General features: G+C 43.3%; 1 protein-coding gene and 1 long non-coding RNA gene across 4 annotated transcripts in view; both read right to left on the bottom strand.

Moving 5' to 3' along the window:
- Nucleotides 1–3,244: 3,244 nt before the first annotated feature.
- LOC109878735 (sodium-dependent phosphate transport protein 2A) lies at nucleotides 3,245–17,978 on the bottom strand. Of its 2 annotated transcripts, none has more exons than XM_020470940.2 (12): nucleotides 17,874–17,978; nucleotides 17,060–17,222; nucleotides 16,704–16,891; nucleotides 16,431–16,574; nucleotides 15,926–16,037; nucleotides 15,600–15,795; nucleotides 14,984–15,079; nucleotides 14,763–14,883; nucleotides 14,379–14,546; nucleotides 12,707–12,823; nucleotides 7,025–7,149; nucleotides 3,245–6,765 (listed from the first exon to the last, which is right to left on the bottom strand). In XM_020470940.2, the coding sequence occupies exons 3-12, from the start codon at nucleotides 16,879–16,881 to the stop codon at nucleotides 6,178–6,180; spliced, it is 1,845 nt and encodes a 614-aa protein (XP_020326529.1). In that variant the 5' UTR covers nucleotides 16,882–16,891; nucleotides 17,060–17,222; nucleotides 17,874–17,978; the 3' UTR covers nucleotides 3,245–6,177. The 2 variants fall into 2 exon arrangements, with proteins under 2 accessions (XP_020326529.1, XP_020326531.1); XM_020470942.2 differs by having other exon boundaries at nucleotides 16,719–16,891.
- Nucleotides 17,979–21,224: 3,246 nt separating this feature from the next.
- Nucleotides 21,225–25,050, bottom strand: part of LOC109878729 (uncharacterized) — a 10,135-nt gene continuing 6,309 nt past the window's right edge. For both annotated transcript variants that reach the window (XR_002253414.2, XR_004206216.1), the window contains exons 4-7: nucleotides 22,570–22,665; nucleotides 22,395–22,472; nucleotides 21,826–21,879; nucleotides 21,225–21,706 (exon numbers count right to left, since the gene is read on the bottom strand). This is a non-coding gene — a long non-coding RNA (uncharacterized LOC109878729). The remainder of the gene's footprint in view (nucleotides 21,707–21,825; nucleotides 21,880–22,394; nucleotides 22,473–22,569; nucleotides 22,666–25,050) is intronic.

Below are 25,050 nucleotides of genomic sequence, written 5' to 3'. Positions count from 1 at the left end.
TGTGTGCTTAGTCCCCTCGTGTACTCCAGCGACTGCGTGGTCAAACACGACTCCAACACCATCATTAAGTTTTCTGACAACACAACAGTGATAGGCCTGATCAACAACAACGATGAGACAGCCTATAGGGAGGAGGTCAGAGACCTGATAGTGTGGTGCCAGGACAACAACCTCTCCCTCAATGTGAGCAAGACAAAGGAGCTGATTGTGGACTACAGGAAAAGGTGGGCCGAACAGGCCCCCATTAACATCAACGGGGCTGTAGTGGAGCGGGTAGAGACTCAAGTTCCTTGGTGTCCACAGCACCAACGAACTATCATGGTCCAAAAACACCAAGACAGTCATGAAAAGGGCACGACAAAACGTTTCCCCCTCAGGAGACTGAAAAGACTTGGCATGGGTCCTCAGATTCTCAAAAAGTTCTACAGCTGCACCATCGGCATCGGCATCTGACCGTAAGGCGCTACAGATGGTGATGCATATGGCCCAGTACATCACTGGGGCCAAGCTTCCTGTCATCCAGGACCTATATGCTAGGCGGTGCCCAAAAGATTGTCAAAGACTTCAGTCACCCAAGTCATAGACTGGACTGTTTTCTCTGCTACTGCACAGCAAGCGGCTCCTTATCAAATTCTACCCCCAAGCCATAAGACTGCTGAACAATTAATCAAATGAACACTGGACTATTTACATTGACACCCCCCTTCCATTTGTTTTTTACACTGCTGCTACTCGCTTTTTATTATCTACGAATAGTCATTTCACACCTACCTACATGTACAAATTACCTCAACTAACCTGTACCCCTGCACACTGACTAGGTACTGGTACCCCCTGTATATAGCCTCTTTATTGTTATTTTATTGTATTACTTTTTATTATTTTTTACTAAATATTTTCTTAACTCTTTCTTGAACTACACTGTTGATTAAGGGCTTGTAAAGTAAGCATTTCACAGTAAGGTCTACACATGTTGTATTCGGCGCATGTGACAAATGAAGTTTGATTTGATTCGGGGCGGCAGGTAGCCTAGCAGTTAAGAGTGTTGGGCTGGTAACTGAAACGTTGCTGGTTTGAATCTCTGAGGTGAAAAATCTGTTGATGTGCCCTTGAGCAAGGCACTTAACCCTAATTGCTCCTGTAAGTAGCTCTGGATAAGAGAGTCTACTGAAATGTACATTTTGAAATATATTCACAGACAACGACGCTCTCACATTACTGTCAGTATGTGTGTCATAAATCACAGTAATAAGATATAAAACAACAAATATAAGGTTTCCAACCCATATTTAAATGCTATCAGGTTAATCTGCTGTTCCAAAGTATACTAAAATATATTCCATAAGAGGGCATTAAGCCTCTAACAATACATTATCAGGGGCTGGATTGTACTTCAAAGCCCCATAGTGAGAAAGCGTTATGTTCTGGAATGGCTGTTGCTGAGGGAGGGGCTTGTTGTTGCTGCGTGTAGGTGGTTGGAGTGTACTAGACACTTCACCCTGGAGATTGAGGGGGAGGAGCTCATGGAAGCTCAGAAACAGCAAGCCTACTGATAAGACCAAGTTCAAAAAAGGGCTAAAAGGTAGTGTAGGACTCTGTTGAAATAGCATTGTACAGTCAGAGCATCTGAAATGGAAACTGAATGCAAAGGGCTAAGTAAAGACGAAATTGAATAATCCCACAGTGCACAAACGTCAGTTTAAGTCTGTTTTCGATTTTATACTTGGTTGAGTTGTCAACTGACGCGAAATCAACAAAATAATTCACAATGACATTGGATTTAGGTTAAACTTTTGTGGGGAAAAATCCTTGATGTTGATGACTTTTTTCTAATTCAATCAGTGTTCCATGCTGATTCAATATCATCACATTTACGTTTTTGGTTGAAATTACGTGGAAACAACTTGATTCATGTCCAGTGGGATGGCTGTTTTGTTCGACATGTTTAAATGTCCAGTTTGCATGTGGGTTTGAGTTTTTAGGGCACGATATCACGGCACTTGGTGTAAAACTACGCTGTGTCATTTTTGTCTAATGTTTGAAATATTTTTTAAACTGCTAGTTTGCTGTGATATTGGAAATTTAAACCCATGACTATTGACACAGGAATCAACCAGTTTCAACTAATCCAAGCTGACTGCATTGACTCCAGGTCCCATCTTCTCCTCCTCTGCTGTGACGGTTTGATGACAGGACGTGTGAGTGACAGAAGGAGGCCCAGTGACGCAGGCAGGAGAACATCCCTGGGCTGTGAGCAGAGGAGGCAGTGGCGGGAGTGTTTTGATTCCTTAGCAGTGGCGGGAGTGTTTTGATTCCTTAGCAGTGGCGGGAGTGTTTTGATTCCTTAATCTGCAACTCGCTATAATCCAAAACTTGAGATGCTAATCCCTCAACCGTGCCTTTTTCAATTGGTGCATGATACAACTACCAGCTCCTCAAGGGATATGTGACAGTTTGAGGATATATTGTGTGTACTGTGTGTACTCCCTCAGCATACTGATGTGAATCAAATCTATGCATATTTACTTTACCCCTGCCTACAGTACATGTACAAATGACCTAGACTAACCTGTACCCCCGCACATTGACTCGGTACCGGTACCTCCTGTATATAGCCTTGTTATTGTTATTTTATTGGGCACCTTTTTATTATTTTTTACTTTAGTTTGGTTAAGGGCTTGTAAGTAAGCATTTCACGGTAAGGTCTACCTGTTGTATTCGGCGCATGTGACAAATAAAGTTTGATTTGACATGGTGAATAAGTACAATAACACATTTAATATATCCCCTGTATATATCCACAAAACTCCTGAGTGGCGCAGTGGTCTAAGGCACTGCATCTCTGTGCAAGATGTGTCACTACAGTCCCTGGTTCAAATCCAGGCTGTATCGCATCCAGCTGTGATTTGGAGTCCCATAGGGTGGTGCACAATTGGCCCAGGGTAGGCCATCATTGTAAATAAGATTTTTTTCTTAACTGACTTGCCTAGTAAAACAAAGAATAAATATAATAAAAAGCGTATCGGAGTAGGAGTGCTGATCTAGGATCAGGTCCCCAACCTTTCCATATAATCATATTCTTTATGATCTAAAAGGCAAAACTGATCTTAGATCAGAACTCCTACTCAGAGGCTTTGTGGATAAAACTCACCTGTATGTGCGACCCTGCTCCCCAGACGTCCAGGACAACAACAGAACCAGCCTGACAGATATTGGCATTCAATTAAGCAAAAATAATCAACAAAGTCGTTAATTTAATGTTACGTTCCTTCCACAATTTTGGCACAGATTTAATAAAATCACAGAATTCAAGGCAAAGACTGCAATTAAGACTTAAATTACATTTGGGTTAAATATCACATCTTGTACATCTTTTACATACTCATGTAAAAATTATACGTTGCACAACTGCTCACGTAAGCTGTAGTGTAGGGCTCTGTACTGGAAGCTGTAGTGTAGGGCTCTGTACTGGAAGCTGTAGTGTAGGGCTCTGTACTGTAAACTGTAGTGTAGGGCTCTGTACTGGAAGCTGTAGTGTAGGGCTCTGTACTGGAAGCTGTAGTGTAGGGCTCTGTACTGTAAGCTGTAGTGTAGGGCTCTGTACTGGAAGCTGTAGTGTAGGGCTCTGTACTGTAAACTGTAGTGTAGGGCTCTGTACTGGAAGCTGTAGTGTAGGGCTCTGTACTGGAAGCTGTAGTGTAGGGCTCTGTACTGGAAGCTGTAGTCTAGGGCTCTGTACTGGAAGCTGTAGTGTAGGGTTCTGTACTGTAAGCTGTAGTGTAGGGCTCTGTACTGTAAGCTGTAGTGTAGGGCTCTGTACTGGAAGCTGTAGTGTAGGGCTCTGTACTGTAAGCTGTAGTGTAGGGCTCTGTACTGGAAGCTGTAGTGTAGGGCTCTGTACTGGAAGCTGTAGTGTAGGGTTCTGTACTGTAAACTGTAGTGTAGGGCTCTGTACTGTAAGCTGTAGTGTAGGGCTCTGTACTGGAAGCTGTAGTGTAGGGCTCTGTACTGGAAGCTGTAGTGTAGGGCTCTGTACTGTAAACTGTAGTGTAGGGCTCTGTACTGTAAGCTGTAGTGTAGGGCTCTGTACTGGAAGCTGTAGTGTAGGGCTCTGTACTGGAAGCTGTAGTGTAGGGCTCTGTACTGTAAGCTGTAGTGTAGGGCTCTGTACTGGAAGCTGTAGTGTAGGGCTCTGTACTGTAAACTGTAGTGTAGGGCTCTGTACTGTAAGCTGTAGTGTAGGGCTCTGTACTGGAAGCTGTAGTGTAGGGCTCTGTACTGGAAGCTGTAGTGTAGGGCTCTGTACTGTAAGCTGTAGTGTAGGGCTCTGTACTGTAAGCTGTAGTGTAGGGCTCTGTACTGGAAGCTGTAGTGTAGGGCTCTGTACTGTAAGCTGTAGTGTAGGGCTCTGTACTGTAAGCTGTAGTGTAGGGCTCTGTACTGTAAGCTGTAGTGTAGGGTTCTGTACTGTAAGCTGTAGTGTAGGGCTCTGTACTGTAAGCTGTAGTGTAGGGCTCTATACTGTAAACTGTAGTCTAGGGCTCTGTACTGTAAGCTGTAGTGTAGGGCTCTGTACTGTAAGCTGTAGTGTAGGGCTCTGTACTGTAAGCTGTAGTGTAGGGCTCTGTACTGTAAGCTGTAGTGTAGGGCTCTGTACTGTAAGCTGTAGTGTAGGGCTCTGTACTGTAAGCTGTAGTGTAGGGCTCTGTACTGTAAGCTGTAGTGTAGGGCTCTGTACTGTAAGCTGTAGTGTAGGGCTCTGTACTGTAAGCTGTAGTCTAGGGCTCTGTACTGTAAGCTGTAGTCTAGGGTTCTGTACTGTAAGCTGTAGTCTAGGGCTCTGTACTGTAAGCTGTAGTGTAGGGCTCTGTACTGTAAGCTGTAGTCTAGGGCTCTGTACTGTAAGCTGTAGTGTAGGGCTCTGTACTTTAAGCTGTAGTCTAGGGCTCTGTACTGTAAGCTGTAGTGTAGGGCTCTGTAGGCCTCTGTCACAAGAAAAGTAGTCTACACTTAAATAGGTCTGCCTCAAGAACTTCTTATGCAATAAAAACATGCCATCTCATGGCTGTTCTTCATCTATCGTCCTTGGTTATTATGGATGATATCAAACTCCCTTTCTGCCGACTGTTAGATGTGGTATATTCTGAATTATTACTCAATTCTATTCTAGCTTCTAGTTTCATGACACTGGCAACTGTCTTGTCTGTCTCAGCTCGGTTGGAGAAACTGGGCCGGTGAAAAGCCCTGATCTGCTGTGTCTTTTAAACAGGAAAGACAGATGAATGTCTATCTGTGTTACACACACATTTGACTTGATACATTTAGCATATATAACAATTGCTTCCCATCTCATCCCAAATATGAAACTCCTATATGTACAATAATTGTGATTTTGAACAAAATGATCAAATCATCTCATTTTAACTCTCTGGAATATGCATGTGGTTAAAAGTATCAATTGTTCAAAGAGTAGCGAGGAGACGTTAAGCCTAAAATGTATTGAAACTGGGGAAATCACTTGCCATTATGCCACCAAATGGATGTTTAATCAACCATTCAGAGCCCCGCTGCGTTATAATTAGCGTGTGGAGGCGCCCATTCCCTCCTATATAGCTTCAATTACGCAGCCATTCATATGCATAACTTGTATTCTTTTTTTTAAGGCCTTTTAATTGGCTGAGTGGTTTTTGTCGTTCTATTCAATCAGACTTCCTGCATTTTCAGCAGAGAGACAGACATTTACTAACCTCTGATAGCAAAGAGGAAGAAGTGTTTGTTTTGACAGAAAGTGAAATGCTATCCTGATTGTGGGAAATTATGATATAATACATATGTCCTGTAGGCGATAGGCCCAAACATTTGTCTGGAAAGAGAGTTACTGTGAGTAAATAATAAACTCTCATTGATTCCGTGGCTTTGAAGTACAGTACATGACATAACTCAACCACAGTAAACATTGTTTTGTAGCTGCTGGCATCATGCATGATTTCCGCAATCCATAAAGGAACTGACTGTGAGTGGAGTCATGTTTTCATGCAACCATAAGCTCCTACAGTTTCCTGCTTCAGTCTCGTTGTTCCATAACATTAGATCATCACTGCTCATTTCTTGCAGTCCACAATGCTGCTTTCACAAGATATTCTGCTCTGTCTCCCTGTTGTTCCAATGTCATAAGATCTACAGACGTGTGCTCCTGACCCTGTCCACCCCCTGGGACATTACCACTGTGGGGGCTTCGTCTGCCCCCTGGGACATTACCACTGTGGGGGCCTCGTCTATGTAACACAGAACAAGGTTGTCCAAAGCCATGTGGCTCCTCTTCTGAGGACCATCATGGTCCATGGAGCACTGTATCAGATCAGGCTCGCTGGCTCCTTTAGCGCAGCACAGGGTCACCTTGGTGAGTAGGGTATCCAGGGGTTGAAGGGAATGCATCCAGACAGGCAGGAAGTCCCAGCTCTGCAGCCTCACTGGCAGACAGCCTGGCCTGTGTACCTGCAGCATGTTCACCACAGACACCAAGAGGAGGGCCGCAGCGAAGGGCACGCCCACCCCAGCCATTATCTGCCAGCCTGCCATGGAGAGGGCGAAGACAAGCGAGGGCAGGAGCAGGAAGCACAGAAGCAGGTAGAGTACAGCGAACCAGCGATACTTGGCCGTGCGCTGCCCCAGAGTCCTGGCCATTCGGATGGGCAGGCGGGTGGTGGGCACAGGGTACCACAGCAGAATGCCCAGTATGTTGAAGAAGAAATGACACAAGGCTACCTGTAGAACAGACCAGGGTAATGTAATGAGAGAGATATGATGGAACAGAAGACCCTGTAAATAGACAAGCCCCCCCCCCCCATGCTTCTACATCTGCATTGCTTGCTGTTTGGGTTTTTAGGCTGGGTTTTTGTACAGAATTTTGTGAAATCGGCTGATGTAAAAAGGGCTTTATAAATACATTTGATTGATTGATTGATTGATTGGAAAGGATAACAAAAACAGTAATGTAAAGTTCCAGTGTAAAAGGATGAGATACCTGGAAAGCTGCGGCCAGCTTGTCCCCTGGGCTTGCCAATGCTGCCAGGATAGCTGTGGTGGTTGTACCAATGTTTGACCCCAGGGTCAACGGGTAGGCACGTTCAATGCTGATAACACCAATACCTGAGAGCACAAAGTACAATGGCATCACAGAGCCATGTGATGGGGCTGCAATTCCATAGACTGAAGCTTTATTTAGTAGAGGAATCACATGGTCGGTGAGGAGACAGCATTATCTAGTTCCAGGTAAGGAACTGCTGGCTGGAGCAACAACACGTCTGATAAGTTGATCCTCAACACTGGGGCCCCTCAGGGGTGTGTACTTAGTCCCCTCCTGTACTCCCTGTTCACCAACGACTGCGTGGCCAAACACGACTCCAACACCATCATTACATTTTCTGATGACACAACAGTGTCCCCCACCCACATGTACATGTACCAAGAGGCTCCTCAACCTGATCACCGACAACGATGAGACAGCCTATAGGGAGGAGGTCAGAGATCTGGCAGTGGGGTGCCAGGACAACAACCTCTCCCTAAATGTGAGCAAGACAAAGGAGCTGATTGTGGACTACAGGAAAAGGTGGGCCGAACAGGCCCCCATTAACATCAACGGGGCTGTAGTGGAGCGGGTAGAGACTCAAGTTCCTTGGTGTCCACAGCACCAACGAACTATCATGGTCCAAAAACACCAAGACAGTCGTGAAGAGGGCACAACAAAACCTTGTACCCCTCAGGAGACTGAAAAGACTTGGCATGGGTCCCCAGATCCTCAAAAGGTTCTACAGCTGCACCATCGAGAGCATCCTGACCGGTTGCATCACTGCCTGGTATGGCAAATGCTCGGCATCTGACCAAGGGTAGTGCGAACGGCCCAGTACATCACTAGGGCCAACCTTCCTGCCATCCAGGACCTATATAATAGGCGGTGTCAGAGGAAAGGCCATAAAATTGTCAGAGACTCCAGTCACCCAAGTTATAGACTGTTTTCTCTGCTACCCCAAGGCAAGCGGTACCGGAGCGCCAAGTCTAGGACCAAGAGGCTCCTCAACAGCTTCTATCCCCAAGCCATAAGACTGCTGAACAACTAATAAAATATGTTGTTTATTATCTATGCATAGTCACTTCATCCCTACCTACATGTACAAATTACCTCAAATCTGTACCCCCGCACACTGACTCTGTACCGGTACCCCCTGTATATAGCCTCGTTGTTGTTAGAATATTGTGTTACTTTTCATAATTTTTTACTTTAGTTTATTTAGTAAATATTTATATACTTGAACTGCACTGTTGGTTAAGGGCTTGTAAGTAAGCATTTCACAGTAAGGTCTACACGTTGTATTCGGCGCATGTGACAAAAAAAGTTGAATTTCATTTCATTTGAATAGCAGTAGCTATTCTGTGTGAGAAAGACTTGCACAGCAGATCCTAAACTCCAGGGGATTAACCAGCCCAGAAATAAGGATTCCATGGAGCCACAGCTCACTCCCATGCTCCGTGGGAGAGTCCAGCCACTGTGCAGTTAATTATTGCTGATCTCAGAACACTGAGGTAGATCTATCCCCCAGAGAGTGCCGGGGATTAGACAGCATGAAACGGATCCTCCACTCTCTAGCAAATAATACACCTGGCTCTATCAGACACACATAATTAATTCCCAAACAAAACCAAACTTAATTCATATTAATATAACCTCTTGTTTCTCTTGTAAGTGTTTCATCAACAAATAGAACAAAAACAAGCCCTGCATTATTCAATTGGGTTAATGCCCCCCCACATAAAAAAAGTGAAATTCATGAGAAAAGTAATACCTCACCAAGGCTTAAAGAGAAAACTAGTGCCACCGCCTCATGAACTCATATGTGTCACTATCACCACCTGAGGAATGAGTCATTTGATCTCCTGCTCAGGTCAGCTGTCTACAGAATACCTTCAGCTTGGAAGATTACAGGGCCCGTATTCTTAAGCGTCTCAGAGTAGGAGTGCTGATCTATGATCAGTTTTGTATATTACATTATAATGAATAAGATTACATAGACGGGGGGCTGATTCTAGAGGATTCAATCAGATTCACTCTAGCCGATTCCTGTTGTTTAGCTGATTAGCTGTTGTTTTGACATGTCGGAGGTGGAACTGTGGTTGAGCTGTCAAATCCAGAAGCGGCTCCCGGCGTTATACCTAAAGCAAACATTGCCATTGGCTACATGGAGTCACGTTAAAAGAAATCCTGTGCAGCCTTGTTTATAAGTTCTAACCCTGGAAAAGAAGTAGTAGTTTATTACAGTTTTACAGGTGCTTGGGAGCTAAAAAAATTCAGACCCCTTGACTTTATGCACATTTTGTTACGTTACAGCCTTATTCTTAACTTGATTTTTTTTAAATCTCATCAATCTACACACTATACCCCATAATGACAAAGGAAAAACAGATCCCATTACATAAGTACTCAGAATCCTATACTCTGTACTTTCTTAAAGCACTTTTTGGCAGTGATTACACCCTCAAGTCTTCTTGGGTAAGACACAACAAGCTTGGCACACCTGTATTTGGAGGGAGTTTCTCTCATTCTTCTCTGCCGATCCTCTCAAGCCCTGTCAAGTTGGATTGGGAGCGTTGCTGCACAGCTATTTTCAGATCTCTCCAGAGATGTTCGATCAAGTTCAAGTCCGGGCTCTGGCTGGGCCACTCAAGGACATTCAGAGACAATTCCTTCAGAGACCACTCAACACAGAGGGCACCCTGTGTTGTCTTGGCTGTGTGGTTAGGGTCGTTGTTCTGTTGGAGGGTGAACCTTCGCCCCAGTCTGAGGTCCTGAACGCTCTGGAGCAGGTTTTCATCAAGAACTTTGCTCCGTTCATCCTTCCCTCGATCCTGACTAGTCTCCCAGTCCCTGCCGCTGGAATACATCCCCACAGCATGATGCTGCCACCACAAATGCTTTGCCGAAAGGATGGTGCCAGGTTTACTCCAGATGTGACGTTTGCCATTCAGGCCAAAGAGTTCAATCTTGGTTTCATCAGACCAGAGAATCTTGTTTCTCATGGTCTGAGAGACTATAGGTGCCTTTTGGCAAATTCCAGCAGCCAGCTCTAGGAAGAGTCTTGATGGTTCCAAACCTCTTAAATTTAAGAATGATGGAGGCCACTGTGTTCTTGGGGACCTTCAACACTGCAGAATATTTGTGGCACCCTTCCCCAGGTCTTTGCCTCAACACAATCCTGTGTCAGAGCTGTACGGACAATTCCTTCAATCTCATTGTCACAACCTGATCGGTTTCACCTGTCCTTGTAATTGTCTCCACCACCCTCCAGGTGTCACCCATATTCCCTATTATCTCCTGGGTACTTAGAGTTGAAGTTGGAAGTTGACATACACCTTAGCCAAATACATTTAAACTCCGTTTTTCACAATTCCTGACATTTAATCCCAGTAAAATGTCCCTCTCTTAGGTCAGTTAGGATCACCACTACTTTTTAAGAAGGTGAAATGACAGAATAACAGCTTTTATTTCTTTCATCACATTCCCAGTGGGTCATAAGTTTACATACTCAATTAGTATTTGGTAGCATTGCCTTCAAATGGTTTAACTTGGGTCAAACGTTTCGGGTAGCCTTCCACAAGTTTCCCACAATAAGTTGGGTGAATTTTGGCCCATTCCTCCAGACAGAGCTGGTGTAACTAAGTCAAGTTTGTAGACCTCCGTGCTCACACATGCTTTTCAGTACTGACAACAAATTTTCTACAGGATTGAGGTCAGGGCTTTGTGATGGCCACTCCAATACCTTGACTTTGTTGTCCTTAAGCCATTTTGCCACAACTTTGGAAGTATGCTTGGGGTTGCGACCAAGTTTCAACTTCCTGACTGACCCCCACAGCATGATGCTGCCACCCCCGTGCTTCACGGTTGGGATGTTGTTCTTCAGCTTGCAAGCCTCCCCCTATTTCCTCCAAACATAATGATGGTCATTATGGCCAAACAGTTCTATTTTTGTTTCATCAGACCAAAGGACATTTCTCCAAAAAGTATGATCTTTGTCCCCATGTGCAGTTGTAAACCGTAGTCTGGCTTTTTATGGTGGTTTTGGAGCAGTGGCTTCTTCCTTGCTGAGCAGCCTTTCAGGTTATGTCGATATAGGACTTGTTTTACTGTGGATATAGATACTTTGTACCTGTTTCCTCCAGCATCTTCACAAGGGCCTTTGCTGTTGTTCTGGGATTGATATGCACTTTTCGCACCAAAGTACGTTCATCTCTAGGAGACATACCGTCTCCTTCCTGAGCGGTATGGCGGCTGCGTGCTCCCATGGTGTTTATACATGCATACTATTGTTTGTACAGATGAGCGTGATACCTCCAGGCGTTTGGAAATTACTCCCAAGGATGAACCAGACTTGGGCTCTACAAAAACAAATCTGAGGTATTGGCTAATTTGTCTGGATTTCTTTTGACTTTCCCATGATGTCAAGCAAAGAGGCACTGAGTTTGAAGGTAGGCCTTGAAATACATCCACAGGTACACCTCCAATTGACTCAAATGATGTCAATTAGCCTATCAGAAGCTTCTAAAGCCATGACATCATTTTCTGCAATTTTCCAAGCTGTTTAAAGGCACAGTCAACATAGTGTATGTAAACTTCTGACCCACTGGAATTGTGATACAGTGAATTATAAGCAAAATGTTCTGTCTGTCAACAATTGTTTGAAAAATGACTTGTGTCATGCACAAAGTAGATGTCCTAACCGACTTGCCATAACTATATAGTTTGTTAACAAGAAATATGTGGAGTGGTTGAAAAACGAGTTCTAATATCTCCAAACTAAGTGTATGTAAACTTCCTATTTCAACTGTATACCTGTGTTCTCTGTTTGTCTGTTGCCAGTTTGTCAAGTCAACCTGTGTGTTGTCTCAGCTCCTGCTTTTCCTCTGTCTCTTTGTTTCTTGCTCTCCTGGTTTTGACCCTTGCCTGTCCTGACTCTGAGCCCACCTGCCTGACCTCTCTGCCCTGCCCTGACCCTAAGCCTGAATGCCGTCCTGTACCGTTGCCCTCTACTCTGGATTATCGACCCCTTCCTGCCTTGACCTGTCGTGAGCTTGCCCCTGTTGCTGCAATAACCTTTGTTACTTCAACACAGTCTGCATTTGGGTCTTACCTGAAACCTGATACTCATGGATTGTTTTATTCTCTGACATGCACTGTCAACTGTGGTACCTTAAATAGACAGGTGTGTGCCTTTCCAAATCATGTCCAACCAATTTAATTTACCACAGGTGGCCTCCAATCAAGTTGTAGAAACATCTCAAGGGTGATCAATGGAAACAGGATGCACCTGACAATTTTGAGTCTTATATCAAAGGGTTTTTATTTTTATTTAATGTGCAAAAGAAATTTAAAACCTGTTTTCCCTTTGTCATTATGGGATATTGTGTATAGTTTTGTGTGTAGTTTGCTGAGTATTTAAAAAGAAATGTAATCCATTTTAGAATAAGGCTGTAACATAACGTGGAAAAAGTCAAAGGGTCTGAATGCTTTCTAAAGGCACTGTATGACCTAAATAAAAACAATGATCGGCTTTGTAGATACCGGTAAATGACTTTGAATCTAGTCCTAGATCAGCACTCCTATGAGCCCAGAACTTACAAAGTGATCTGCATGGTAAATAGTATTCGTAACACTCACCTATGAGAGGAGTGATGGCAGAGGTGAACACTGAGCTGCTCTGAACCACAAAGGTCATGCCAGCCCCTACTAGGATGGCCAGGTAACCTGCCAGCCAGCCAAACGGGTAGGGGAAGTCTGGAGGAGGGGAGAGAGGAGAGATGCATATTATTTACAGTATGTGGAGTTTCAGTAAAGAGCTTTCAAGGGAAATATGTCAGATGCTGGGATTGTTATTTTATGCTGCCAAACATACCCTCGTAAAACTGACTATCCTACCGATCCTTGACTTCGGCGATGTCATTTACAAAATAGTCTCCAACACTCTACTCAGCAAATTGGATGCAGTCTATCACACTGCCATCCGTTTTGTCACCAAAGCCCCATATACTACCCACCACGGCGACCTGTATGCTCTCGTTGGCTGGCCCTCACTTCATATTCGTCGCCAAACCCACTGGCTCCAGGTCATCTATAAGTCTTTGCTAGGTAAAGCCCCTCCTTATCTCAGCTCAATGGTCACCATAGCAGCACCCACCCCACAGCACACGCTCCAGCAGGTATATTTCACTGGTCACTCCCAAAGCCAATTCCTACTTTGGCCGCCATTCCTTCCAGTTCTCTGCTGTCAATGATTGGAAGGAACTGCAAATGCAAAAATCACTGAAGCTGGAGCCTCATATCTCCCTCACTAGCTTTAAGCACCAGTTGTCAGTGCAACTCACAGATCACTGCACCTGTACATAGGTCATCTGTAAATAACCCATCCAACTACCTCATCCCCATACTGTTATTTATTTTATTTATTTTGCTCCTTTGCACCCCAGTATCTCTACTTGCACACTCATCTTCTGCACATCTAACACTCCAGTGTTTTAATTGCTATATTGTAATTACGTCGCCACTATGGCCTATTTATTGCCCTGCCTTCCTTATCCTACCTTATTTGCACACATTGTATATAGATTTTTTTATATTGTATTATTGACTGTATGTTTGTTTATGTGTAACTCTGTGTTGTTGTTTGTGTTGCACTGCTTTGCTTTATCTTGGCCAGGTTGCAGTTGTAAATTAAATTATTATTAAATTATAAATTGTTCTAGCCTACCTGGTTAAATAAAGGTGAAATAAAAAAATGAAAAATGAAATATTTTACTGACTGCATAATCTATCTCTGTGTTTAATTACAGCTTTGTATCCCTCACACAACCGAAGTGTATCTATGCTTACTAAATGGCTGCGTAGTGCTTATGTAAAAGCTGTGCAGAGCCTATGGGCATCACCTCTAATAAGCTATGCAGAGCCTATGGACAACCCCTCAAATAAGCTATGCAGAGCCTATGTGCCCCAACTCTAATAAGCTATGCAGAGCCTATGTGCCCCAACTCTAATAAGCTATGCAAGCCTATGTGCCCCAACTCTAATAAGCTATGCAGAGCCTATGTGCCCCAACTCTAATAAGCTATGCAGAGCCTATGTGCCCCAACTCTAATAAGCTATGCAGAGCCTATGTGCCCCAACTCTAATAAGCTATGCAGAGCCTATGGGTCCCATCTCTAATAAGCTATGCAGAGTCAATGGACACCACCTCAAATAGATATTATTTGCAATCATACACAACAGGGAGGAAAAAAATTAATCAGAACTATGTTATCTGATCTCAATCTTCCAGTCACATTTATATTACACCCACCTGTGTTGATGATCCTCTGGATGGCCTTAGCCACCTGGCCTTGGAGCAGGGAATTGAGCAGCTTGACCAGCAGCAACAAACAGGTGCACAGGAGCAGAAGAGAGCAGGCTAGCAGAATGAGGCCTACCGCCAGGTCGGACAACCACGAGTCCACAAACAGATGGCTGCCTAGGGACATCAACAGAGGACTGGTTCAGTCTTTCTTTTTTGGGTCAGTCTTTCTTTTTATCTTTCAAGATGATCTGTCACTAAGGCCCCACTATGGGTCCAACTAGGGCCCGCAGCCCCAGGACTGTAGCAGAAGCAGTATGACTGTCATGTACTTCCCTGTGACAGTACTTTGACACTCGCTCAATTCCAATAATTAAAATTACATTGATTTACATTTTTCTATATTTACAAGCAGAGTCATGTTCTGTGTTGTCCAGGTTGTTGCATTGCTTTGCCAGCAGGGTTGTACTGATGTACAGTTGAAGGAATCACCAACAGAAACATTCACAGAGGACTGCAGGGGGATGAGAGAGAAACATCTGTCTTTGAAACCACCAAACCAGTGACTCCAGATATTTTGCATATCAAGAGAGGCCTGTGGCATTTGGTCTTACCGTTAGGATGTGATTCTTACACCATACCCTCACCAGACTCCTGTTACTCATGGCCTCATCTCCCATGGCGATGCCTGTGATGACAGACTTGTCCAACTGTAAGGATAAACGGGAATAAAACATGATATCGCGAGGTGATCAAAGGAAGGATGAATTATCCAAAGACAAGCTCATAAGTCTTTTTACATTCCTGGACATGTGACTCATGTTTGACCAAAGCCACACAGTGCAGACCCACACATTTTGTCCAACCCAGACAGTACCTTTTATGATGAGTTTGGTGAGTGGTTCAGTGCCTGAATGATGAGTCTGGTGAGTGGTTCAGTAACTGAATGATGAGTTTTGTGAGTGGTTCAGTGCCTGAATGATGAGTTTTGTGAGTGGTTCAGTACCTGAATGATGAGTCTGGTGAGTGGTTCAGTAACTGAATGATGAGTTTGGTGAGTGGTTCAGTACCTGAATGATGAGTCTGGTGAGTGGTTCAGTACCTGAATTATGAGTTTGGTGAGTGGTTCAGTAACTGAATGATGAGTTTGGTGATTGGTTCAGTACCTGAATGATGTGTCTGGTGATTGGTTCAGTACCTGAACGATGAGTCTGGTGAGTGGTTCAGTACCTGAATGATGAGTTTGGTGAGTGGTTCAGTCATGACCTTGAGCATCTCTGGGGCCTTATCTCCAGAGCTGATGTGGAAGGTGTCAACTACAGCCTGAGACAGTCTTCTCAGCAGGCCTGTGGTTGCCTCCAGGGGCAGTAGCACCAGCACTGACAGCCAGTTAAAACAGTCATGCACCGTCGCTCCAGCAAATGCCCTGTAATGAACAGGCCATGTTATTATAAATCATGCATGATGCCAAACTGTGGTGACACTTGGTATAGGGTTTGCTTCCTTAGGAATTCCTTAGGAATTACAGGAGAGGAGGATACACAGCCATTTCTTACCGTTCAAACTCATCCCTCTCTCCAGCCTGCATCAGAGCAACGATGGTGTTGGTGACGGACGTCCCAATATTGGATCCCATGAGGATTGGGATCGCAGACCTCACATTGAGTACTGCACAAGCAAGGAGTAAAACAATAAACCACTACTCATCTATATTACAAAATCAATATTTTTTATAGAAATACTCTTTCATCTTGTATTGAGGTAGCATGTCAAGAAATACCTTTCATCTTGTATTGAGGCAACATGTCAATAAATACCTTTCATCTTCTATTGAGGCAACATGTCAAGAAATACCTTTCATCTTGTATTGAGGCAACATGTCAAGAAATACCTTTCATCTTGTATTGCAGTTGCTCCTCCAGTAATTGAGACCTATCGTGTAGTATAACGCAGTACAGTAGAGGTTGTGTGTGTGTGTGTGTGTGTGTGTGTGTGTGTGTGTGTGTGTGTGTGTGTGTGTGTGTGTGTGTGTGTGTGTGTGTGTGTGTGTGTGTGACTTACGGCCCGAGGAGACGAGGCTGACGACAATGGAGGTGGAGGTAGAGGAGCTCTGGACCAGAACCGTCACCAGGATTCCCACCACCAGCCCTGCCACCGGGTTGGACAGTATGGCATTGTCGTTGAAGATGTCCCCAGCCACCTTACCTGTCCTCCCAGTGGGGAACACACCACTTACATTTACAGATGTGCGGTAAAGTTTTGTCTCATGTAGTCAGAGATTGAGGGGAGAGTAGTCATACATCAATGGACTAGGATGGATGAACCTGAATGAACCTTGAGGAAGGATACCTCCTGCTAACTGGAAGGCAGAACTCAGGACATCCAGCGAGCAGACGAACATGTACAGGAAGAGGAAGAGCAGGGGGATCTTGGAGACGTTGATGAAAACTGATCTCATTCTCTCTGCCTGAGTCTGGGACATTGACGAAGCAATATCTGCAGTTCCCGGCATCTCAGTTAAGCTGTTGTCATAGTGAGATGAACTATTAGTTGGTTAATAGATAACCATGCATGAAAACAAACATTCTGAATTAAATGGTTTACTTTTCAACATTATGCCTGGAGTGTTGCAGGTAAATCAGTCACACTATATTCCATTCCTGAGTGTGTCAATCCTCTCCTCCACTTACCATGTGCTTTTATGAGTGGGGATTCAGGCCAGGTTTTAGGGGGGTCGGGAAGGATGTCTCCGTCCAGGTGTGACTGTTGTCCCAGGTATTTCCTCTTCACCAGAGCACATGATGAGTCCTGGAGGGGCTTGCTGTCATGGAACACATCCTATTGTAGAGGAGTCTATGTCCAGTTGAAGTAATATAGAAATGACATTAGTAACCACAGTAAAGTCAAATTACTGCTCCGGCGAGCAATCGTTCTAAAGAACGGACCCCACAGAACCTTAGGAATATGACAATAAGCCAGTTGGATCAGTTGACTGAGGTCAGGTGAAATAAGACTTTAATGATATAAATATTATTTTGTATAAAGTACTCAACATTGCATTCATTCTTGATTTATTTATTTGTTAATTTAAAGGGTGTATATTTTTGTATCGTAGTGTGCACTTTGTGGATCTACAGCTTTTAAAATACAGCTCGAAACGCTGTTTCTGCAAAGCATAGAGGCACTATAAAGCCTGGTGGTAGATGAAAGGTTTAGATCCTGTTTTCACTGTCTCTGGGGCTGCTGAGGAGGCTGAACATCAAGCCAGTAGTCTTCCACTTCAATAATTCAAAGTATTTACATCTGTGGGTACAAAAAGATCTCCAATGCCAGTCGAAAGCTCTCTAATCCCTTTGATTAAAAATACATATCTAGATGGCACATGCTAGCTCACATCCCAAACAATGGATAATGTTAACAGGGGCCACAGAGAGAGAGACAAAATCATTTGGTCATGAAAACATCGATTCGATTAGTGACAGCTATTAGATAGACTTGTCTTACCGTCTTATGCCCAACACTTTACCACCAAACAATGACAGTATACTCCTCGTTTGACAATGTGTTCAGGAGAAAGACCTGGCTTTTGTATGTCTCCTCCTGAGTCTGAGGTGCAAAGTCTAAAAGTAGCACCTCACGTGTTTAACCACAAAACATTGAATGTGTTCCTGTTGGTTAAATAATACTTTGTGCAATATGAAGAGAGAGTTCACTGATTATGTGGCAAATGCCTAAAGGCTACAACTTTCAAAAGGAAAGAGATGGGGAGCATTATTTCAGCATTACTCAGTCTTTTTGAGTGTTGGAACAGAATGCAGAGGGTGACACCCTGTGGTGAGACCTAGAGAAGCAGGCAAACGTTGCTCTCTATGGAGCTGGCTGTCCACTACTTGTGTGGTCGCTCGGGACAGAAACGGTTGTTGGTGAATGATGTCATATCCCCGGCTGTGAATGATGAATCTGCTTTCTGGACAGAAACGTCCGATTTCTGTCCCACAGATAAATATGATGATTCACACAGAGATATATGCCATGTAAAAGACATCATTGATTACACACACACACACACACACACACACACACACACACACACACACACACACACACACACACACACACACACACACATACACACGCATACACACGCATACACACACACACACACACACACACACACACACACACACACACACACACACACACACACACACACACACACACACACAAACACACACACACACACACACACACACACACACATGCACACACTCGGACACACACGTGCACACACACACACACACACACACACACACACACACACACACACACACACACACACACACACACACATGCACACACTCGGACACACACGGACACACACGTGCAAGTCATATATGACGTGCAAGTCATATAGAGATGTAGGATCTTAATTTGAATTTGAATGTATTAACCTAGAAGTGCTTTAAATATTTATCCTATCATGTGCTGTGTTGAATTCTTATTTCCTTATTTGAGTGACTTCCTTTGAATTGGTTAACCTCCTTTTCAGTGGCGACCCGTCAATCAGGGCACGTTTTGCATGTTATTTTGGCATTAATACATGTCACATATCAGTTTGCAAACAATGTAAACAATTATAATAATCATCATCATTGAGTTAATAAAGCTGCATACCAACTTGGTCTCTTTTTTGCTTTCTTGAGTAAAATGCAGCCTAGCTCCGTGCTTTCTGTGGTGGTGGGGCAGCCGGCGAGTAGGGGTTGGTAATGTTCTCTAGTTGTGCCGTGATTGGCTCAGTGTTCTGTCACTCATGGGGACACCACGTCAGCGCAAAATCTAACGGTAGATCTCGAAAATTCAATTCCCTTGGGTGCTGCCATAGAGTTAAGTTAGAAGTGCCCACCCAAGAAGGCTCAAGGATATTGGACACAGATAAAATGAAGTTAAATCACGTTATATCTATAGTAGCTTTGATTGGACTGATCTTGTCAACATCATACTTTCGAAATATTAGCTAGCAAGCTAGCAGACATCATCATGAATCAAGTCAACAATCTGCTGACAAATCCTTTTCAACCCTTGTCATATGAAGAGAAATAAGGAAGAGAAATTATAGATAAAATGTATCTGTGCTCATTGGCCATTGGACATGTCGGAAATCGCAAATTCAACAATGAGTGGTTTGGAAGGAATCAGTGGCTGACTGCAAGCATTGCAAAGAAATCACTTGCCTGCTATTCAGTGGAGAGGATGTGTGGTCCAAGTCTGGGTATAAGGGTCTCTTTTCCAAGCTTAAAAGGATAAACATTCAACATTGGCCACGCTGTCAATCCAGCATGATTTCTCCTGCGCTCAAAACAACTGGAAATTTGGGAAATCTGACTACAGTGCATTCAAGACAACTGGGAACTCTGAAAAAAACAATCTCCGACTGGGAAAATACGTTTATAACTGTCATCCAACTCGGAACTGCAAGTCGGGAACTCGGGCTTCTTTCTAGACCTGAAGATCACTTTTTTTCTGAGTTCCCAATAGTCTTGAAAGCACCAGAATGACAGACTTTGGTGACAAAGTTAAATAACAAAATTTGCCCACGAAGGTTCTCCGCGCCACCTCCTGTTCAAGTGAGTACAGCACAACAAGGTGAGTCCAAAAATGTTGCTGCTGCATAAATGATGTATTATGCCAGGGAGATATGTATACTGTAGCTTAGAAGTAATACTAAGTGTATGTTGTGTATTAAGCTGTTAGCTGTAGGTGGTGCATATGTAGCCTATAGCCTGTTTAAGAGAAATGTAATCATCGAATATTGTAAAGAGCTGTCATTGTCTGCTTATGTGCCCCCTTTATTTATCCTATGGTTCTGACTTGGTGTACACTGTAACAACGGCCCATGTTCTGAATTCTGTTGCTGTAAATTTAAAAAGTGCTGAACAAATTGTTATATTGACTACGTCCGTCCTAGCTCGCTCATTAATGTCTTAATTGAATTTACGGATTTCCTCTTGTCCTCTCGTCGTCCCCTTATGCCATATTTTGTACATCTCAATTGTTAGTAGAAACCACGTTTGTTTAAGCAAGTCAGCAATATCAGCTATGTTTTTTTAAAGGCAGTAAATGAGGCTGAATTAATTGTTTCACTGCCAGACAAGGCTCTGCTGATAGGTATAACAATGATAAGGTGTTGGGCCCTAAGAGTTTGTGGGCACCGTTTTTCACCGTTATAGTGCAATTAATGTATTGTTTAGTGTTGTGTTGTGTAGAGGCTTTGCTGGCATATATAAAACATATATATTTTGGGGGGGCTCCACCAAGATTTACATACTGCTCCTTTTTAGTCTTTGTCTCGTGGGAATGAGTGTTAATCAGGGACCTAAGCCACGCCCCCAAACCAGGAGCATTGGGGCTAACGAGCTGTCCCTGCACAAAGGCAGCTCTCAGACGTTGTTCAGGATATTGAAGTCAGCCACGGGAGTGGACACGTGCCACAAACTGTGCTCAGCCGCACCACTACTACTGCTGGGGAGAGGGCAAACCTATGGTTTCCAGTACGTTAATGATGAAGCTTTCTCCACCCTCCCCAAACATGGCCTGCTACAATGATACTGCTGAGGCTGCGACTTCCGCGTCGGAACCCTATGATGCCGACGTGAAGAGTGTTCCATGCCGAACAACTGTGGAATCTAGCATGTATGTGTTGTGACTGTTGCCGGCTCTGGCCTTGTGTTATTGTTCCGTTGCTTTTATCCTGTAAACAAACATATTTTGAAACTAAGAACAGGGAAAAGGAGGATATTAAAGAATTGCAAACCCTGACGGTCTGCCTGTGTGTGGTTTTGGGATTCAAATAACTAGTTTTTTGAACATACACAAGGTTTATTTACAGGCTCAATTGCTTCACATTTTCAAAGTGGCATACTGACATTAATTCTGACATAAGTTCCAAAAAACAAAATGTTTTAGGAGAGTGTACATAACAAATCCACTATACCTCATACTTACACACATCCCAACTGGCACATGCACATATGTTTTCCACTCGCTTAATTACAGCTTTCTGTTAAGTGTCTGTGTTTTGTAGAGTAAGTCTCTAGTCATTCTTTGAACATTCTATCCTCACAAACAATGCATTTGACACTTTTTCTTATTTAGTAAACAATCACATTCATAAGACGTTTACAAAAAATGTACAGCCTTTTTGTCGTTATGAGAATACAAACTGCAGAAAACTGAATAGATTTCCAGAGGAATGATTGATGTAGCCCATGACTCTCTGCCTGGTGCTGTCTGCCCCTTCATTTCAGTTCTTCTGATGAGGATGGACTCTCTGGGGGCTCCTGGCAGATGTGGAGAATAAAATATTTTAGCAGTATCGGCAGGGAATGTGATCAGGCAATGGAAAGGTCATGTGGTCTATGGCTCGGATGAGGAAAAATATCAAGTGCGTTGTATCCACCTTATTCTCAGTCTCCGGCTTCCCTGGCAATGATTTCTGTGTCGTGTGAAAAGCCTGGAGAAAGACTATCGTTAGCATACCAACAAAAGGAAACCAGCCCAAAGTTATCTATCTGATTAACACTAGTTCTATCACTAGTTTAAGGAATTGGCAGTCATCTCTCTCTCTCTCCTCCTCTCTCTGCCATAACATGCCATGTGTTGTAATGAAAGAAAGACCTGCAGCTCAGGTGGTTTAAACACACCAGCAAGGGGCACTTCCAGCTGTAAAACAATGAGATGGATCAAGATGCTTTTGAATACACATGACATTTAAAAAAATTTTAACCTTTATTTAACTAGGCAAGTCAGTTAAGAATAAATTCTTATTTACAATGACTGCCTACTCTGGCCGCTGGGCCAATTGTTCGCTGCCCTATGGGACACTTTATCACGGCTGGTTGTGATACAGCCCAGGATCAAACCAGGGTCTGTAGTGACGCCTCTTGCACTGAGATGCAGTGCCTTAGACTGCTGCACCACTCCTGAGCTCAAAATGAGCAGACTGACGGACGGTATAATGTCGTCCACCTTTTTGGCTTGTTGAATCTCGTCTGTTGACTTGGACCTGTTCTTCACTGTATGTTTATGAGGAGAGGTTGGTTGAGCCTACATGGGAAACAGGAAAAGGAAATTGTTCAGACAGGATGATGTCACCAATCGACATACTTAAGTCTCCCCCCAAAAATGTTAAAGATACACTAACTTTATTCTGTGCTGACTCCATAGTAGTCTCTGCTAGCCCCAGGTTTTCTACAGTCTGTAGTTCAACGTCAATCTCTATCCACCGATGACTGTCCTTCTGGAAAATAAATAAATAGGAAACAGGATACCAGCTCAGTCAGGGCGCAGACTGAGGCTTCTCTCTGATCAGGGGCTCTCTGTGGTCCCAAGCAGGAAATGAACATAATACACTGTTAGTTTTGTTATGGAGCTTTCTCAATTGCAATACAGTGACAGCCCATAGTGTATTATTAATGTCTCATATAGGGAGGAGTATATTGACTTTGAATAGGAACTAGAGTTACAGATAGTTTGCAGTACAGACTAGATTATATAATATCCACTTCTGTGTCACACACCTCTCTAACCCCTCACGTGCATGTGTATGTGTTTGAATGACATTTCCCATCTGGCTCCCATCAGGTTGTATGTATGATGTGTCGAAGAGGAAGCCAGAAGCAAAGGGTGCTGCTTTTTAATAGAAGCCAAACAGTGAGTCATACATAATGTACCTCTCTGGCTATGGGTTTGACACTAAAAGCTAATGGGTTCTCTCTCTGTGTGTGTGTGTGTGTGTGTGTGTGTGTGTGTGTGTGTGTGTGTGTGTGTGTGTGTGTGTGTGTGTGTGTGTGTGTGTGTGTGTGTGTGTGTGTGTGTGTGTGTATTCTGATTCTAGCTTTGAGGAGAGCTCTGAAAGGCATCAAAGATGAAAACATGTTATCTCATACTTTTTTGCCTTGCTTATCATCCCTGAAAATAATATAATAAAAGTATTGTCCAAAATACACACTGCCATAACATGCAGGAACTAAAGACAAAATGACAGTTCAGAAAGCATCACCATGGCAACAACATGACGGCAGGAGCCTAGTGGGCTAACTGAAAGAGCCCAACTGTCTGAGAGATACCCCCTTGGGGAAAGTCTTCTGCTACACATGACTGACTGACAGTCACTCATTCAGTCACTCACCCACTCACTCGGTCAGTATATCAGTCAGTCAGTCTCTCACTCACTCACTCACTCACTCACTCACTCACTCACTCACTCACTCACTCACTCACTCACTCACTCACTCACTCACTCACTCACTCACTCAATCCCTCACTCACATAGTCACTCACTCACATAGTCACTCACTCACTCACTCACTCACTCACTCACTCACTCACTCACTCACTTACTCAATCACTCACTTACTCAATCACTCCCCACTGGGCACACTGGTGGAATCAATATTGTTTCAACATAATTTGTCAAGTGTGTGATGTGGGCTCAACCACTACCGTTTTCATCTAATTTCAACCAGCACTGTAAACATTGAAATTACGGTAAAACTTCAACTTAAAGACACTGACTTAACCTGACTAAGAGGTTGCTAAATCAATGTAATTTCCATATAATCATCAGAACAAGGTACTTATTCCACATTTTGTTGTTACAGCCTGAATTCAAATTCTTAATGAATTAAATAGATATTTTTTCTCTCACTCATCTACACACAATATCCTATAATGACAAAGTGAAAATATGTTTTTAGAAATGTTTGCAAATTTATTGAAAATGAAATGCAGAAACTTCTCATTTACATAAGTATTCACACGCCTGAGTCATTACTTTGTAGAAGCACCTTTGGCAGCGATTACAGCTGTGAGTCTTTCTGGGTAAGTCTCTAAGGGCTCTGCACACCTGGATTGTACAATATTCGCCCATTATTCTTTTTTAAATTCTTCAAGATCTGTCAAGTTGATTGTTGACCATTGCTAGACAGCCATCTTCAAGCCTTTCCATAGATTTTCAAGACAATTTAAGTCAAAGCTGTAACTCGGCCACTCAGGAACATTCAATGTTGTCTTTTTTAGGTTATTGCTGAAAGGTGAATTTGTTTCCCAGTGATGTTTGAAAGCAGACTAAACCAGGTTTCCCTTTAGGATTTTGCCCGTGCTTAGCTCTATTCTGTTTATTTGCATCCTAAAAAAACTCCCTCGTCCTTGCGAACATACCCATAACATGATGCAGCCAGCACTATACTTGAAAATATGAAGAGTGGTACTCAATGATGTGTTGTGTTGGATTTATTTGGGCATAAAGTGAATTTCTTTGCCACATTATTTTGCAGTATTACTTCAGTGCCTTAAAAAAACACATATATATATTCTGGACAGGCTTTTTTCTTTTCACTCTGTCATTTAGGTTAGTGTTGTAAAGTAACTACAATGTTGTTGATCCATCCTCAGTCTTCTCCTATCACAGCCATTAAACTCTGTAACTGTTTTAAAGTCACCATTGGCCTCATAGTGAAACACCTTGAGTGTTTTCATTCCTCTCTGGGCAACTGAGTTAGGAAGGACACCTGTATCTTTGTAGCGACTGGGAGTATTGATACACCATCAAAAAGCCGAATGAATAACTTCACCATGCTCAAAGGGATATTCAATGTCTGTATTTTCTTCTTCATATCTATTA

This window comes from Oncorhynchus kisutch, linkage group LG29 (genome assembly GCF_002021735.2).
Source record: "Oncorhynchus kisutch isolate 150728-3 linkage group LG29, Okis_V2, whole genome shotgun sequence".
Lineage (NCBI taxonomy): Eukaryota > Metazoa > Chordata > Actinopteri > Salmoniformes > Salmonidae > Oncorhynchus > Oncorhynchus kisutch.
The sequence above is the reverse complement of the archived record's forward strand: the minus strand, read 5'-3'. Positions and strand labels throughout refer to the sequence as shown.